General features: G+C 28.9%; 1 protein-coding gene across 1 annotated transcript; it reads right to left on the minus strand.

Moving 5' to 3' along the window:
* LOC124830723 (transcription factor MYB123-like) lies at positions 1 to 1,632 on the minus strand. Its single transcript, XM_047304520.2, has 2 exons — positions 1,365 to 1,632; positions 1 to 770 (listed from the first exon to the last, which is right to left on the minus strand). The coding sequence occupies exons 1-2, from the start codon at positions 1,495 to 1,497 to the stop codon at positions 58 to 60; spliced, it is 846 nt and encodes a 281-aa protein (XP_047160476.2). The 5' UTR covers positions 1,498 to 1,632; the 3' UTR covers positions 1 to 57.
* Positions 1,633 to 14,936: the final 13,304 nt, after the last annotated feature.

The raw sequence follows: 14,936 nt of genomic DNA on the forward strand, positions 1-14,936 counted from the left end.
TAGAGCAAACTTTATTTTATTACTTTCCAAGCATATAGTTTAGCATTATTTCTACATCTACACCAATAAAGATTGGGCAAAAGAATCTAATTCATCCGCAGGTTTCTCTTCATCCTTCAAGAGCTGCAAGTACTCTTCGTAGAGCTTTTGTAGCGTACCATGATCAGTGTGAACATCATCAGAATGACATTCCACGTAAGAGGAGGTGTTGACTAGGTCGTGGTCTTCACCAAAGAAAATTCCAACCCCACCATGGTCTCCTTCGTTGCCTACACCCCAAACCATGTTTACCTCTCTTGCTACTTCTTCTGGGCTTTGAACTTTCTCCTGGCTCGTCGATGCACTACCCGAATTCGAATCCAGGGTGAAGGTGCTCTCCGTTCGAGGCACACATGACACAGCCTTAACCCTCACGGCTTTTGGTAGATAAACCAAGGTTTTCTCAGAGCTCCCTTTCTTATTCTCATGCTTTTGCTTGTTCTTCTTTTTGCCCTTCTTCTTCTCCGGTGGTACGGTTAACTTGTGGTGTGTCTTAGGATCTGTTCCTTGATTTCTCAGCTTCTTGCTAAGATGGGTATTCCAGTAATTCTTTATCTCATTATCTGTTCGTCCCGGTAACCTTCCAGCAATGAGGGACCATCGATTTCCTAAAAGTGAATGCATTCTAATTATGAGATCGTCTTCTTCTGGAGTTATGTTTCCTCTCTTTATATCTGGTCTCAGATAGTTCATCCATCTCAGTCTGCAACTTTTTCCGCATCTGAGAAGACCTGCATCGACCACCAACCATCATTATCTAGCTCAAAACAAAACTAAAAGGCACTGTGTCTATCGTAAACTTACCATGTTCATATGGTAAAATCAATTAACTCAGATGATTGAAGGTGGGGGACAACTTGAATTAATATGTTACCAAGAAAATATAATTTTTGACAGCTATCACGGAACACCTTGTTGTCCCCACCATACGCATGTTTAAAAACGGAAAAATACACGATATAAATTTTACTAACCTTATTTATGATTAGCTATTCAACAAATTAACAATTTTATTAAATATGATAATTAAAAAATAAATAAATTTAATAGAATAAAGACAATGAGATGTAATGGTGTAAGAAAGAACGAAAGATGCCATTTACACATACATACTGATCGGGAACATATTATATAACGAAAGTTTGACGATGATAACAAGGAGAAGAAAAAACAATAAAGATAGGAGAGAAAGGCAAAGAAGAAAGAGGAAGAAGTTGGTTTGAGATTAATATATTAAAAAGGGAGAAGCAGACGAAGAACATTGAGATGGAAGATGAAGAAGGAAGGAAGATTATGAAAGAAGAAGAAGAAGAAGAGATTATGACCAGCTCTTTTTGGCAGTGATCTCCACTGGCCTTCTCCATGAGCTTGAATATACTTAGTGAGCAAAGCATCTTCTCGTGGAGTCCATGGACCTCTGTGCAACCCTACTTTGGAGCAACAAGGAGCTCTTCCCATCTTCTTCACACAAGAAAACCAAACTCACTTTCAAGTGGTGGATGGAGAGAGATCCAGAAGGTTCTCTACCTCGTAATGAGGAAGCACACCATAGCTTCTCAGCTTCTCAACACCTTACCCTCCTTTTAAATACCACGTTTCTTCTCTTTTAAAATAATATATTTGTTTTATTCCATGGACCACGACAAATCTGATTCATGGTTGTTGAATTTTAAATTCATTATTTAATTCAAACTTGAAAGCCAGCCACCATTACCCCTTCTCTCACCCTAATTCTCACCTCAGATTTGTTCATAATTCTCTATCACAAGTTACATGGTTTAAAAATACTAAACATTATATATATATATATATATATATATATATATATATATATATATATATAATATATTATATATATAAACCTTTGCTTTTAATAAAACCATTTCTTAATTAAATACTTTTACCGCAAAATGGCTATGCGTCTTATTTGGAAGGTTGTGATCTTATTATATGTGTATAAATGGAGTAATGATATTCTAATTTATTAATTTGTAAATATACATCCATGCACGAAACTCAACGACCTTTCTTCTATCTGTCTTTCTACCGCATGCTTTCTCTTATTGCTTTTACATGCATTTATATTCTTGGGACTTGACGTGAACCTATCGGACACGTCCATGGAAGACATTGTCACTGAAAAATATGTCTCGTAAACTTGTTCTATTAAGACATTATTATGGCCGTCGAATGGTTTCTACTATTTTGCCCTAACCATTTTTTTAAAATACTTCAACATACTACAAAAAGAAATACTTATTTTAAAATAATTAAACCCGACACGGATTTAATCCAATCTGCACCACTTTTTATATGCTCTTACATTCAAATTTGTCACTGTTAGAACTGTATGCGTCGTGACCATGAATTGAATTGATGCGATATTGTTGACTTTTGGATTGACCAGAGATCCACGTTTTGTCTTTCCTAATAAAAAAACTGTCGGTAAATTATGTCAAAATTCTTTTTATTTTTTACGTAAGTAGCATTATTAATTGCTGTTGGATTTTAATTTCAAAATATATTTCCACACTTGCATGTCGGTTAAAGGAATGCGTCGAAATTGTATGTTTTATTAGTATTTAATAAAGAAGAGTGTAAAGACGTATTAATATTAATTAATGTGTACAACTTCATTTATGTGGAGTCCCTTTGTTTGTTTGTTTAAGTTCCTCTTCTACTTTTGTGGGAATTTGGGGATGAGATTATTTTTTATCACAAGTAAGAAATATATTAAAAAAATAATTATAGTAAGTATATAAAATTTGTAAGACGAACTTATCTGGCTAGTATTTATAACAATTCTGAACAAAATTAAATAAATATAAACAAAGACAGTAGTTCCCTGTTTGACTCGGTTGTATATAATAATATTTAACATAGTTGGAGGGAGTCCGTTTGTTTGCTGACTCCATTGTAGTGAATTAACGAATAATACTTAAAAACACACTTGGAAAAATTCCATTTTGTTCTTTTCTTTTTATTGAGTTCTGCACCAAAGTAGAATGGAATTAGTCATTGAGGGAATAAAGAAATAAAATCTGGATTTGTTGCCGTTGCAAATGATGAAGATATGTTATTAGTTTATACAACTAAGTATATGAAAGCATCTAATAATGACTTTGAATATTCGTTTTATTTTCTGGCTACGTTGAACTGGTTGTGTCTTCTTTCCCCTCATAACAGGTTAATAAAATATTAATTGGTTGCTAAGAATGAGTATAAGGATTCGATCTCAAACCAAGTATAAAGCCTAAATCTTCAGAAAAAAAGAAAAGAAGAAGTCCATCACCAATAACAAAATTCTAGCATAAAAAACAATTAATAAAATTCTAGAATTAAATTAAATTAAGAAAAATAAAAAAAAATGTGGTTAAATCACTAAATAGATATTCATAACTAATTACGGGTTCCTTAAACTAGAACAGTCTTTAACTGACCCCCTAGTCTTGTAAATTTGTCGAAGATATCAATGTCATGGAAAGAAGTCAAGGAGATCAAAGAAAATGAAGAAATTAGAAGGAAAAATAATGAAGGAACGATTGAATAGGATATCGAAACAGGCACAGGATCAGCACAAGAGTAGGAGTAAGGGAGTAACGGAGAACCCAAAATATACCTAAAAATGACATTCATGAGACAAAATCGAAAAAGAAGTGACAAAAAGATACAAGGGTGTGTTCCTAATAGCCATAATTGATGTAAGGTGGGCGGTTTCTAGGTGATTATTTCAATTATTTTTTATTTTTTTTTGGTTTCACGATAAAAATAAGATAAAAAAATATAAATAGGTTATTTTATATTCAAAAGGAATAACAAATTATATTAATAACATAAACTTTCTTAGAACACTATAAACATAATAATGGTTACTTCATTGATGATGATTGTAACAATTTTTATCATTGGTTTGGCTGATTTCTTTCAATAATTATTGTTTTATCATTTATAATTTATTTTCTTCCATTTATCTTTTTAGTTTATTTATTTCCGCGCCATCTTACATTTTTAGTTTTTGCAACATATATTCTGTTCATCTTCAATATTTCCATTCACTTTAAATTCTCATTTCAAAGATTAAAATTTTAAGATTATTCAAAGCTTTCTAAGAACTCCAATTATTTTCCTTTTACCCTTAGCTCTACTATAATGGCCAACCTTGATATTTGTATGACAAAAAGATAACATAAAATTAGTTTTAGTGATATTGAAAAAAAATTTTATGATTTTGGTTGAAGTATGGAAAAGACTTCGTTAAAAAAACACTTTGATGATATATTGGTTAGACAAGTGAAATGTTACCAAGTTTGACCCAGAAGAAGTTTGTAATAAAATAAAATAATTAAAATTCAACAAAGACATAATCAAGGGGAACTTGTTTAATCAAACTAATTATGTATTTCTCTTTATATTATTTGATCTCGTATTTATTTAATATCGGGTTTTAAAACTTTTTTGTTTTTGTTTTTGTTTTTCGTCTGAAAAATATTTTAATAAGAGATTTAAAATCAAATTTATTTTAAAATTGATTTTAATTAATAGTCTTTTAAAAAAGAAAAATAGAAATGAATTGAAATAGAATTTGAGCTATCTTGTTATGTTTCTATCAAAACGGACCACCCGACACAATTCGGCCTGTCACTACGGGTTGGTCACTTAGTGAACCAATCCAATCCGGCTCATTTATTAGCAAGCCAGAAAAATTTGAACCTGGGTCAACCCACCACAGGTTGATGGGTTAAATGGGTTGGCTCATTACCTCACTTAATTACAATTTTTTAAAATAAAAAAATTACAAACTTTTTGTAATTCAAATCTAAATAAATTTTACTTTCAAAATGATGTTAAATTCAAGACAATTCAAAATAATAAAAAAATGTACAATACAATCCATGTATAAGGAGTCTGGATGGTATTTTTTAAGGTTTCATAAGATAATATAAATTAATAAAATAAAATTAGACAGGTTGGTCCAGCTTACCACAGGTTCAACCCGGATGAGCCGATTAAAATATGTCGGGTTGAAAATTGGCCCGTATAAAAAAAATATTTTCTTTTTCAAACTCAACCCGGCTCAAACCCATGGTTGGCTAGATTGATTCGCAGATTGTAACCCATTTTGACAAGTTTTCATCACGTATTCAAAATATTCTATAAATGTCAGATCATGAAAATGATTTAAGTCTAAGAAATGTAAAGTTTAACATTTATTGATGTGTAGTTTCTATGTGAATTTATGGTTTTCATATGATTTTTAAGACTTTTGGTAGACAATTAAACCACCCTTAACTGCCTCTCAATAAATTTTTGTTAACATTTAACCTAATTTAGAAAATCTCCGTCCTTAGCTTTTGATTTTTTGGATGATTTGAAAGCAGTGACTTAACAAATAGCAGTTGAAGCTATAATTGGAAAGAATAATAATAGGATTATATACATTATATTTATTTTACACATATTACAAGATTTAAAATAGTTAAAAAAAGTAAATTTTTATATTTTAAAATAATCGAAAATAAAAAAAAGATAATATCAATTAAATGTAATATATGTGTCAAATGATCATTTCTCAATTATAAAATGCAATGAAATATCTTCTTCACTGTCTTTAATTCATATTCTAGTTCTTCAATTTCAACTCCGTCATATGTGTGTCTCCTTCGACCTCACATATTTATCGTACCTCCAATGCTTTCTATCTTATCCTCAGTATTATTATATTACACCATGGCGGAGGTTCGACCAAAAACTTCAAAATAATTAAAATAAAATTTAATGCGTAACTTTAATATGTAATGCCAATTATAATGTCTAAAAGTTAAGTTGAATTATAATCCAAAGTTGATAAAAAATATATAGAAAAAAGCTATAAGCTACGGAAAAAATGTGAGAAGACGTACATTCACATTATTATCATAAATGAAAATAAATAACCTATATAATAATGTACATAAGCTTGCATGCACGTAAACCCGAGAAAACTTTAGTGCATAAATGTAATATATACATATATTTGCATAAAAAATGACGATAACGGTATATGTGACGAGAATAAATACACAACAATACGATCTGGAGAGATAACAAAAGCAATAGTAATACATAAAAATTAGTGGGGTACTAGATCCATATCAAAACAAAAGAACAAATCGATAGCTATATTTGAAACTCTGTGTGTGTGTGTGTGTGTGTGTGTGTGTGTGTGTGTGTGTGTGTGTGTGTGTGTGTGTGTGTGTGTGTGTGTGTGTGTGTGTGTGTGTGTGTGTGTGTGTGTGTGTGTGTGTGTGTGTGTGTGTGTGTGTGTGTGTGTGTGTGTGTGTGTGTGTGTGTGTGTGTGTGTGTGTGGTGTGTGTGTGTGTGTGTGTGTGTGTGTGTGTGTGTGTGTGTGTGTGTGTGTGTGTGTGTGTGTGTGTGTGTGTGTGTGTGTGTGTGTGTGTGTGTGTGTGTGTGTGTGTGTGTGTGTGTGTGTGTGTGTGTGTGTGTGTGTGTGTGTGTGTGTGTGTGTGTGTGTGTGTGTGTGTGTGTGTGTGTGTGTGTGTGTGTGTGTGTGTGTGTGTGTGTGTGTGTGTGTGTGTGTGTGTGTGTGTGTGTGTGTGTGTGTGTGTGTGTGTGTGTGTGTGTGTGTGTGTGTGTGTGTGTGTGTGTGTGTGTGTGTGTGTGTGTGTGTGTGTGTGTGTGTGTGGTGTGTGTGTGTGTGTGTGTGTGTGTGTGTGTGTGTGTGTGTGTGTGTGTGTGTGTGTGTGTGTGTGTGTGTGTGTGTGTGTGTGTGTGTGTGTGTGTGTGTGTGTGTGTGTGTGTGTGTGTGTGTGTGTGTGTGTGTGTGTGTGTGTGTGTGTGTGTGTGTGTGTGCGCGCGCGCGCGCGCGCTAATTAAAGAAAATGAAAACAAGTGTCAATAATAATATTTAAGAGAAACCGTACAGATATGAAAATTGAGCTGAAATAGTTGAAACTAAACAACACTTTAGGTGGTCAAATATTAAAAAGTAAAAGGAGAAGAGAAGCAATGGAGATATTTGTATTTTCGTTGAAAAGGTTGTTTGATGTAATTGAAAAATGGGATAAAACTACATAATATTATCGTAAATGCTTACGTTAGGAAGGAGAGTTTATGGATATATATATTATTTATATTATACGATTGAAAAAAAAAATGTTTGATGTTGTACCATATAGACAGATGAGTCATCTGGTAAGTCAATTACACAGAAAATTAACTTTAAAAATTTCAAAATAATATTAACCGAATAGTCAGTAACCAATTTGATCTCACACAACGAAAATTTCATAGTAAAAACATGTTTAAATGAAAATGGGTTATAATTATTTTAATTTTAATTAAAAATTCATTTTGAAATTTATAAATAAATAAGATAAAAAGATAGATGATGACATTTATTAAATATTTAAAATTTAACTATGATAACCGATAATCGTATGCTGATACTGAAATAAGTAAAGAGTTTTAAAGTGCTGCATACCCAAATAAACGTAAATGACGTAAACTAAAATGCTCTGGTCTTTAGTTACTTGTGAAATAAAATAAATTATTGAGATACAAAATCGAAAGTGTTTTTCCACCGAAACCTTTTAAGGGTAAAAGAGGAGTTTTACGTGACGGGATGTGTATATACGTGCGTCGAACACTTGTCGGAGTACGACCGTTGAAACGTGCAACGCTAAATTTGGAAAAGATAGAATAGAACCAAGAACTATGTTTTAAAGAAGTAAGATTCAACTCATTCCCATGGAGGAAGTAAGGCATCGTGCTGAGTTGTGATTTGGTTTCACAAAGGTACATCGGAGACAAGGGTAAAACAAGCTTCACACGTAATAGTGTCGTATGATAAGTAACTTTGTTCGTGTTAAAGTTGACAAAACCAGTTCCAAGTACAAAGCTTTGTAAGAAGTCAAGATGTTTTTCGATGACCACACAGTTTCCGTTAAGGGTATATGAATCATTCATGCTCGTACACATGGCTACTTTGAAAAGCTTCCCTGATTGATTGAAAAAATGAAAGAAGTAAGTTATTGAATTAATGGAGATGTTGTTGACAATAGAGACGACAATTAAGATCGAAAGATGAAGTGAATTTGGTGATATGAAATAGCTTTTATTTTAAGAAATGAAGCCATCAACCAGGGGTTAAACAGACTTAACTTCCTCGTTTTGAATCTTATTACAAATTAATTACTGCACTTTTGCCTTATATATAAATTTCCATATTAATGTTTCTGTATATTTTCCTTACTTAGCTAGCTGCTTTGCGTAAACGGTCTTCGTTGGCAATATATAGTGTCTTCACCATTCACGCATAAACAAGTACTTTTTTATTTTGTTTCGTAAGTTTAATCATAACTTTTAATTAAATTAAGTAACTCCAAAGTTTTTTCTTTTTTAAAGGATATGGAAAGTGTTATGCTAACAAAACTCCTCATAACGCATCTATTACGTAATAAGTATCACGGTAATTACATTATTTATTAATTATGCCCTTTTGGGTACATGAGTTTAATTAATTAATCACTTCAATTATTAATTTTTAGAAAATTATGTTCTTTTATAGATATCTTTCTTTAGAGAAACTCCTGTTCAAAGTGCTTGTATCTTTTCAAATATCCATTATAAATCCACCTCTTGTGCCATAAAAGTGTTGCAACAAAAATAACTATGAAATTTCTAGGCTATGGAAAGTCTGAACATGGTTACATCATCCATCACAACCAACCAGCTCTAAATGCAAATAAATTAGGGTAGAACAAGAAAAAAAAAAGAGTTGACCGTGAATATTCATTATACAAGACTATTATAATATAAAGTATATAGTATCATATCACTACAAGAAAATATAAAGTCATATGGACAAAATTACTTGACAATAACAAAATTTCTGATAAAAAAAGTAAATGATTTATTTGACGATAAAATTTATTGATAATTATTAATAGATTTTTATTGTTAAGAATTATGACAATTTGGTTCTTTTTTTTATTCTCTCCTTCTTTGGCTTCGCCATTTATTCCCTCCCTCTTCCTTTTTCTCTTTTTTTTCTCTTTTGTTTTCTTCTCCAATTCATTAATAAAATATATTTTGTCATATTTAGTTGGAAGTTTAAATTTGACACTTATATCTTCAATTTATTTATAAAATATATTTCATTATACTTAGTTGGAAGTTTAAATTTGGCGGATGAATTTTAAGAATTATTGAAAAATTTTACAAATGGAATTCTAAAAAAAATCAATTACCAATGAATTTAAAAATAATCAACTATTTTTTTTTTCAATGTATTTAAATATATTCAATTACCAACAAAATTAGCGGGTAGATTTTACCGTAGAATGGTTCAAGCCATTACCAATTAATTTACTAACAATTTTTTTTTTTTTAAAAAGTCAATCACTATAGAATGGTCAAAGCAGAAAGACCAAACCTTCTATACTCATTTAACAAATTACTAAAACATATAATTTTCAGCAAAAATATCCATCATCAATAAAAATTCTAAAATTCACCTTTTTCATGAGTAAAATTTTTTCGATAATTACAAAATTTATTACAGTATGTTCAAATTAAATTATTGGTGTTTATCATATTCAAGATAACTTTGTCTTTATAATACCACGATTACAAAAAATTTAGTTCTTGGACATTGAGATCTCACAGTCTTCTAATTTTATGAATGAATTCTTTCCTAATGGAAGGAGTATATTTAACTTATATAATGACACAACTCTTAATGTTTAATTTTTTCTAATATAACATTTAAATATTATTTAGGTTTAATTAGTTATTTGATATATGTTTTTGTCCAAAAATGTTAAGTTGGTCTTTTAGTGTTTTTTTAGTCTTAATTTGGTTTCGATTTGTAAAAAAATTATGTAATTAAATAATTTCCATTAATACTATATAAACGGGTTAAAAATTGTGTCATTTGTGAATTTGTAGTTTTTTAAAAAAAAATCAATTGTTTTTAAAAATAATTTGACACATTACATTGTCTTTAATATTGTTTGTACATACTAATAAAAATTATCTCATTACATCAATTTTTTCATAAATCAAGATTAAATTAAAATTATGACTAACTTGATATTTTTGAACCAAAACAGAAACCAAATAACTAATTAAACCTATTTTTTATATAACATTTTGAAATATTTTAAGATAACATAAAAAAAAGACAATAGATGATTTGGAAAAATATATAAGTAACATTGTTTTTAACACCATTTATATATTATTAACAAAACTAACATAATTTTATCAATTTTTCACAAATTAGAATCAAATTCTGATTAAAAAAACTAAAGAACTAACTTGTCTTTTTTTTTTTACCAAAACAGGAACTCAGTACTAATTAAACTTATTTACTATGTAACATTTTGACATATCTTAGAATGACATAAAAAAGTGATAGAAGATTTGAAGATATTGAGAAAAAATAAATAAAATAAAATTCGAATCCTTCAATCCAAAATTTAAAATATTTGTTAAAAATCACAATTAAAACATATGTTCATAATAGATAAAAAAAATTGCACTATTATAACTCAATCGTGGTTAAAAGCTATTTTAAAAAAATAAAGACAACAAATTAAATCCAATGCTTTTTAAATTAAACACACCTTAAAATCTTATCATTTATTTCTATATAGACTTTAGTTCATGGAAAACAATTTCAATCCTAGCCTTAGTCCAACATTTAAACTAGAGTGAAGATAACTTTCTAAACAACATAGAAATAAATACCATAAAATGTGTGCATAAATACAAAATCAAGTTATATTAGATAACTAATAAAAACTATCAGAGTTTTCATTTTTAATGGAGAGAATTAAAAAAAAAACGTAACCAAGTTACTTATATATATTCAGAGGGTTATAATTAGCCTATGAAAATTTAATAAAAGATAAGAAAAGAGTATGAATGAAGTTATGCAAATGCTTGCGTTCACACTCTTTAAGTATTTCAAAAGCAAATACTTCTCGGTCATATATATTAAAAGTAAAAGTACGAATTCATTTACTCTACACAAAAATATATAATAAATTTTCATCATTTGTAGACTTATCAAATATCTTGAAAGTATGAGAATCCGATATTCTTCTTCCTATTATTACTAATTTTAATAACATAGGTGCCATTTATTATTGTTGTGGTTATAATTACTAAATTGTTGTTGTTATTAATGTAATAGCTAAATTGGTTAGAGAAATTTGAGTTGTATTGTTTTGTAATCTTGAATTTTTGTTTAAATGTACTATCATTATTATTTGAAAAAAATATATATATTTAAGTTGTTACAATTGGACCATTTCAAATTTAAGTACCCAAATTAAATACCTTGTTTTAAATCATACGATTCTGTTTTCTTCATTGAACAAGTAAAATAAGGACCACCTCATTGAGTTTAAAATAAATTTGTCAAAATTATTTTACTCGTCGGTTCTTAATATATAAGACACATTTCAGAAAAAATCATTGATTCTTTGCCAAGTATATTTTATTTTATAATTTTTGTCGTTAATGTTTTTTCCTTGTTGATATTTATTAAATATTATGAATATTTCTATTCAAATCAGTACAAATTGAGAAGAAAATTTTAGAAGCCACTATTATTAATACATATTATATAAACTTGATATAATAATAATTTTTTAATAAAAATAAATTAATTATTTCTATTAAATTACGTAGTTAAATTAGAAGTTGTCTAGATTAACCACTAAAGACTCTGCTTTGTATTAAATTTTAATTTGGTTTTGTTAACAAAAATTTAATTCGGTTATTGTTTTTCCTAAAACTGTTTGATGTGATATAATCTAAATATGAATAATTAAATTAAACAGAGCCCAGCCAAACAAAACAGCTGAACCATTTTAGATAAAATAAAACGATTCACTTTATAAGTTTGAATGATCACAGAATTTTTTTATAAAGTGTTCTGTTCGATTTGGCTAAATTTAAGAAAAAAAATTCAAATCGTGAATACTTCCAGGCAGTTCCATGTTATTTAAATTTTCTTTATCCTACTTTTTATTTATTTTATCTGCTATTTCAAAATGATTTTTCTTCGTCTTAAGTTAAGCTGCACTATTTAGACAGTAACTTACTTAATATCTTAATATTGAATATTCTCTTAAAGTGTCATTTCAAACAAAAGATTTATAAATATTTATTTATGTATCTTTGGCATTGTTTTATTTCTGTGTAGTGGGCTTTTTGATGAACCTGATGTATGTCAGTCTGGTTGCTCTATTTTTTGGACCACATGACAAAAAAAAGTTCAAATAATCAAAACGGGAGCCAAGGAAAGCCCAAGCTTTCTCGGGCCACGAATAATCAATCCACGCAAACTTTCTAAATCCTTACTTAATTAAGGGTATTGCTCCTCCACCACCACACCTTTCTCCCTTCACCTTCCATTTATTATTTTGTCTCTAAGTAAAATTTTATTTTTAGGGTTATTTTTTAATTTTACTCACAACCTATTCCACTAATAACCTATTCTAGTGTCTCGTACATGAGTAAAATACTTTTCTTTCATTTTAACATTTTATTTCTTTCTCTCTTTCGTCGCTGTGAGATACTACAAGTTGCAAAAGTTGGTGGTGGTGGAAAGAATTATCAAGCAGTCTCCCTCTCGTGGTGCAGTGTCGCTCTCCTGGTGCAGTGTGTGGAGTGGTGCAGTGCGTGTGTTGCTTCCTCAAGGTACGTATTCGAATAAACCTTCAAATAAAACTCTAAAATAAAAAACGTAACCTTTAAACGGATGTCAAAATTCTTCAACGGATGTCAACATCCTTCAACGGATGTTGACATCCGTTGAAGGATATCACCTCTGTTTAAAAGGTTATGGTTTTTATTTTAGGGTTTGTTTTATTAGTTTATTCTTTATTTTGGAAATATTTTAATAATTTAATTTAAATGTTTTGATTTATTATTTTTGAATATATTTTGAATGCATTTTAATAATGTAAGGAGAATGAAGAAGAAAGAAATGGAAGAGGAGAAGTGAAACGGAGAAGACAAATGAGGTTGCAAAGTAGAACGGAAGACAAATTATTAAACGAAAATGAGAGATGGAAAGATTGAGTGGAGAAAGTAAAGTAAGAGAACTAGGTTTGAAATAAATTAAAATAATAAAAGTAAAAAAATTTAATTTGAGGATATAATTGGAATTAAAAATAATTGGAGAGCTGGAGAGAGAAAGATGTGGTGATGGAAGGAGCAACACCCCTAATTAATCCATTAACATCAAAACTTTGCGATGGAATAAAATTTGGAATTAATAAATAAAATAATTAAAAACTTATGTGGCTCATTTAAATGAAATAAACACACAGCAAGCAACTAAGTACTAAAGATAACGGTTTACGGTCAAAGGGGTACTATGAACCGTTCAATGTCCACAACAAAATTATCAAAATATAGAAAATTATAAATATATATATTAAACTACTTTCATTTTAAATCATTTAGTTTTTAAAAATGTTTTATTTAGATAAGACATTTCAAATTTAACTTTCTTGTTTTGATAAATTATTCCAATTACTAGGAACTATAATTATACAAACTTCAATTAAAATAACGTGGTTAATATTTATCAAAATAATAGTCTAATAAAAAATTATTTTAACCATCACAACAATGTTAGTTAAAAGATTATCTATCAACACCAACTAAACAATCTATACCTACGGTTAAACAAAAACTAGTATCATCGTCAATGATAAAACAATGAGTATAAAATCAATAAAAAAATAGTTCAGATGAGGTTAGTCGGGAAATTTTTAGTTAATGTTGATAAAAATAATAATCTTAAAATATGTTTTTTAAATTAGTGTCAGTAGACAATTTATTCTAATTAGCAAAATTTAAAACATATTTAGTTTTAGTTTATATTAATAAGAGAAAAATATTGTTTAACAGATATCCTTACCTTACAAAATCAATTGAATTAAATATATTTTTGTCTCTTAATTTTCACTAAAAATAAATATTAATTTCATTTAAAAAATTTAATCTAATTTAATTTTCTAATTTTATAAATGAGTAAATTTAGTTCAAGAAATATAAATTTATTGTCTAAATGTGTTCCACAAATGTTTAATCACATCATTATAACACAGGTATCAATTAAATTTACTTTTTAATGAATTAGATTGATTTTTTTTTTCAAAATTATTCTTCTATCCTCTATGCCTTAACACCACAATTTCCCTCCTCTATTGCCATTGATCATACTTTTATCATCATCTAGGTACAACCATCACAACTCCACATATTTACACAATATTATATGATCTTGTTCCATTATTCACTACACCGTCCACACCTTCCATTTCAACAACTTTTATAGAGGAAATTCATTTTTCAATAAAAAAAGAAATAGAAAGAAGAAAATTATTTTTACCGACCAAATAATTATACTAAAGAACAAACTCCAACCAGACTCATTAAGTCTCTTATTAAAGAGTAGCCTAAAGTTACGCCTATTGAGATATTATCCACATATCATAACTAATCTAGACAATTTGGTATTATGATTATTATTTATGAAGAGATATTATTATGTTATTATTAACTACTATGTTAAGTAAATATTATTCCAATAGAAACATAGGTCAACAATTTGTATGTTGATTTTATAAATACAACTAGTATTTGTCAATGAATATTTACTGAGTAATTACTCATAGTTACTACTGTTAAGTACAAACAAAGTTCCATATCAAATAAAACAAGGGATAGACATGAGTTTATATACAGATAAAATATCCCTCCATTAGTAAGAGATCGTTTGGAGTGGTACCAAAAGTAAATCCGTGAGGGCAATCATCAAGAACACTCGAGCTACTACTAGAATTTTGCCATGCATTTGTATGTTCACA

Source organism: Vigna umbellata, chromosome 5, assembly GCF_029865625.1.
Source record: "Vigna umbellata cultivar VRB3 chromosome 5, Vumbellata_1.0, whole genome shotgun sequence".
In the NCBI taxonomy this organism is placed as follows: Eukaryota; Viridiplantae; Streptophyta; class Magnoliopsida; order Fabales; family Fabaceae; genus Vigna; species Vigna umbellata.

Coding starts and splice junctions, on each gene's coding strand:
- LOC124830723 (XM_047304520.2), bottom strand. CDS start 1,497: ATGGGAAGAGCTCCTTGTTGCTCCAAAGTAGGGTTGCACAGAGGTCCA. Junction 771..1,364: donor ATCACTGCCAAAAAGAGCTG/GTCATAATCTCT, acceptor TGGTCGATGCAG/GTCTTCTCAGATGCGGAAAA.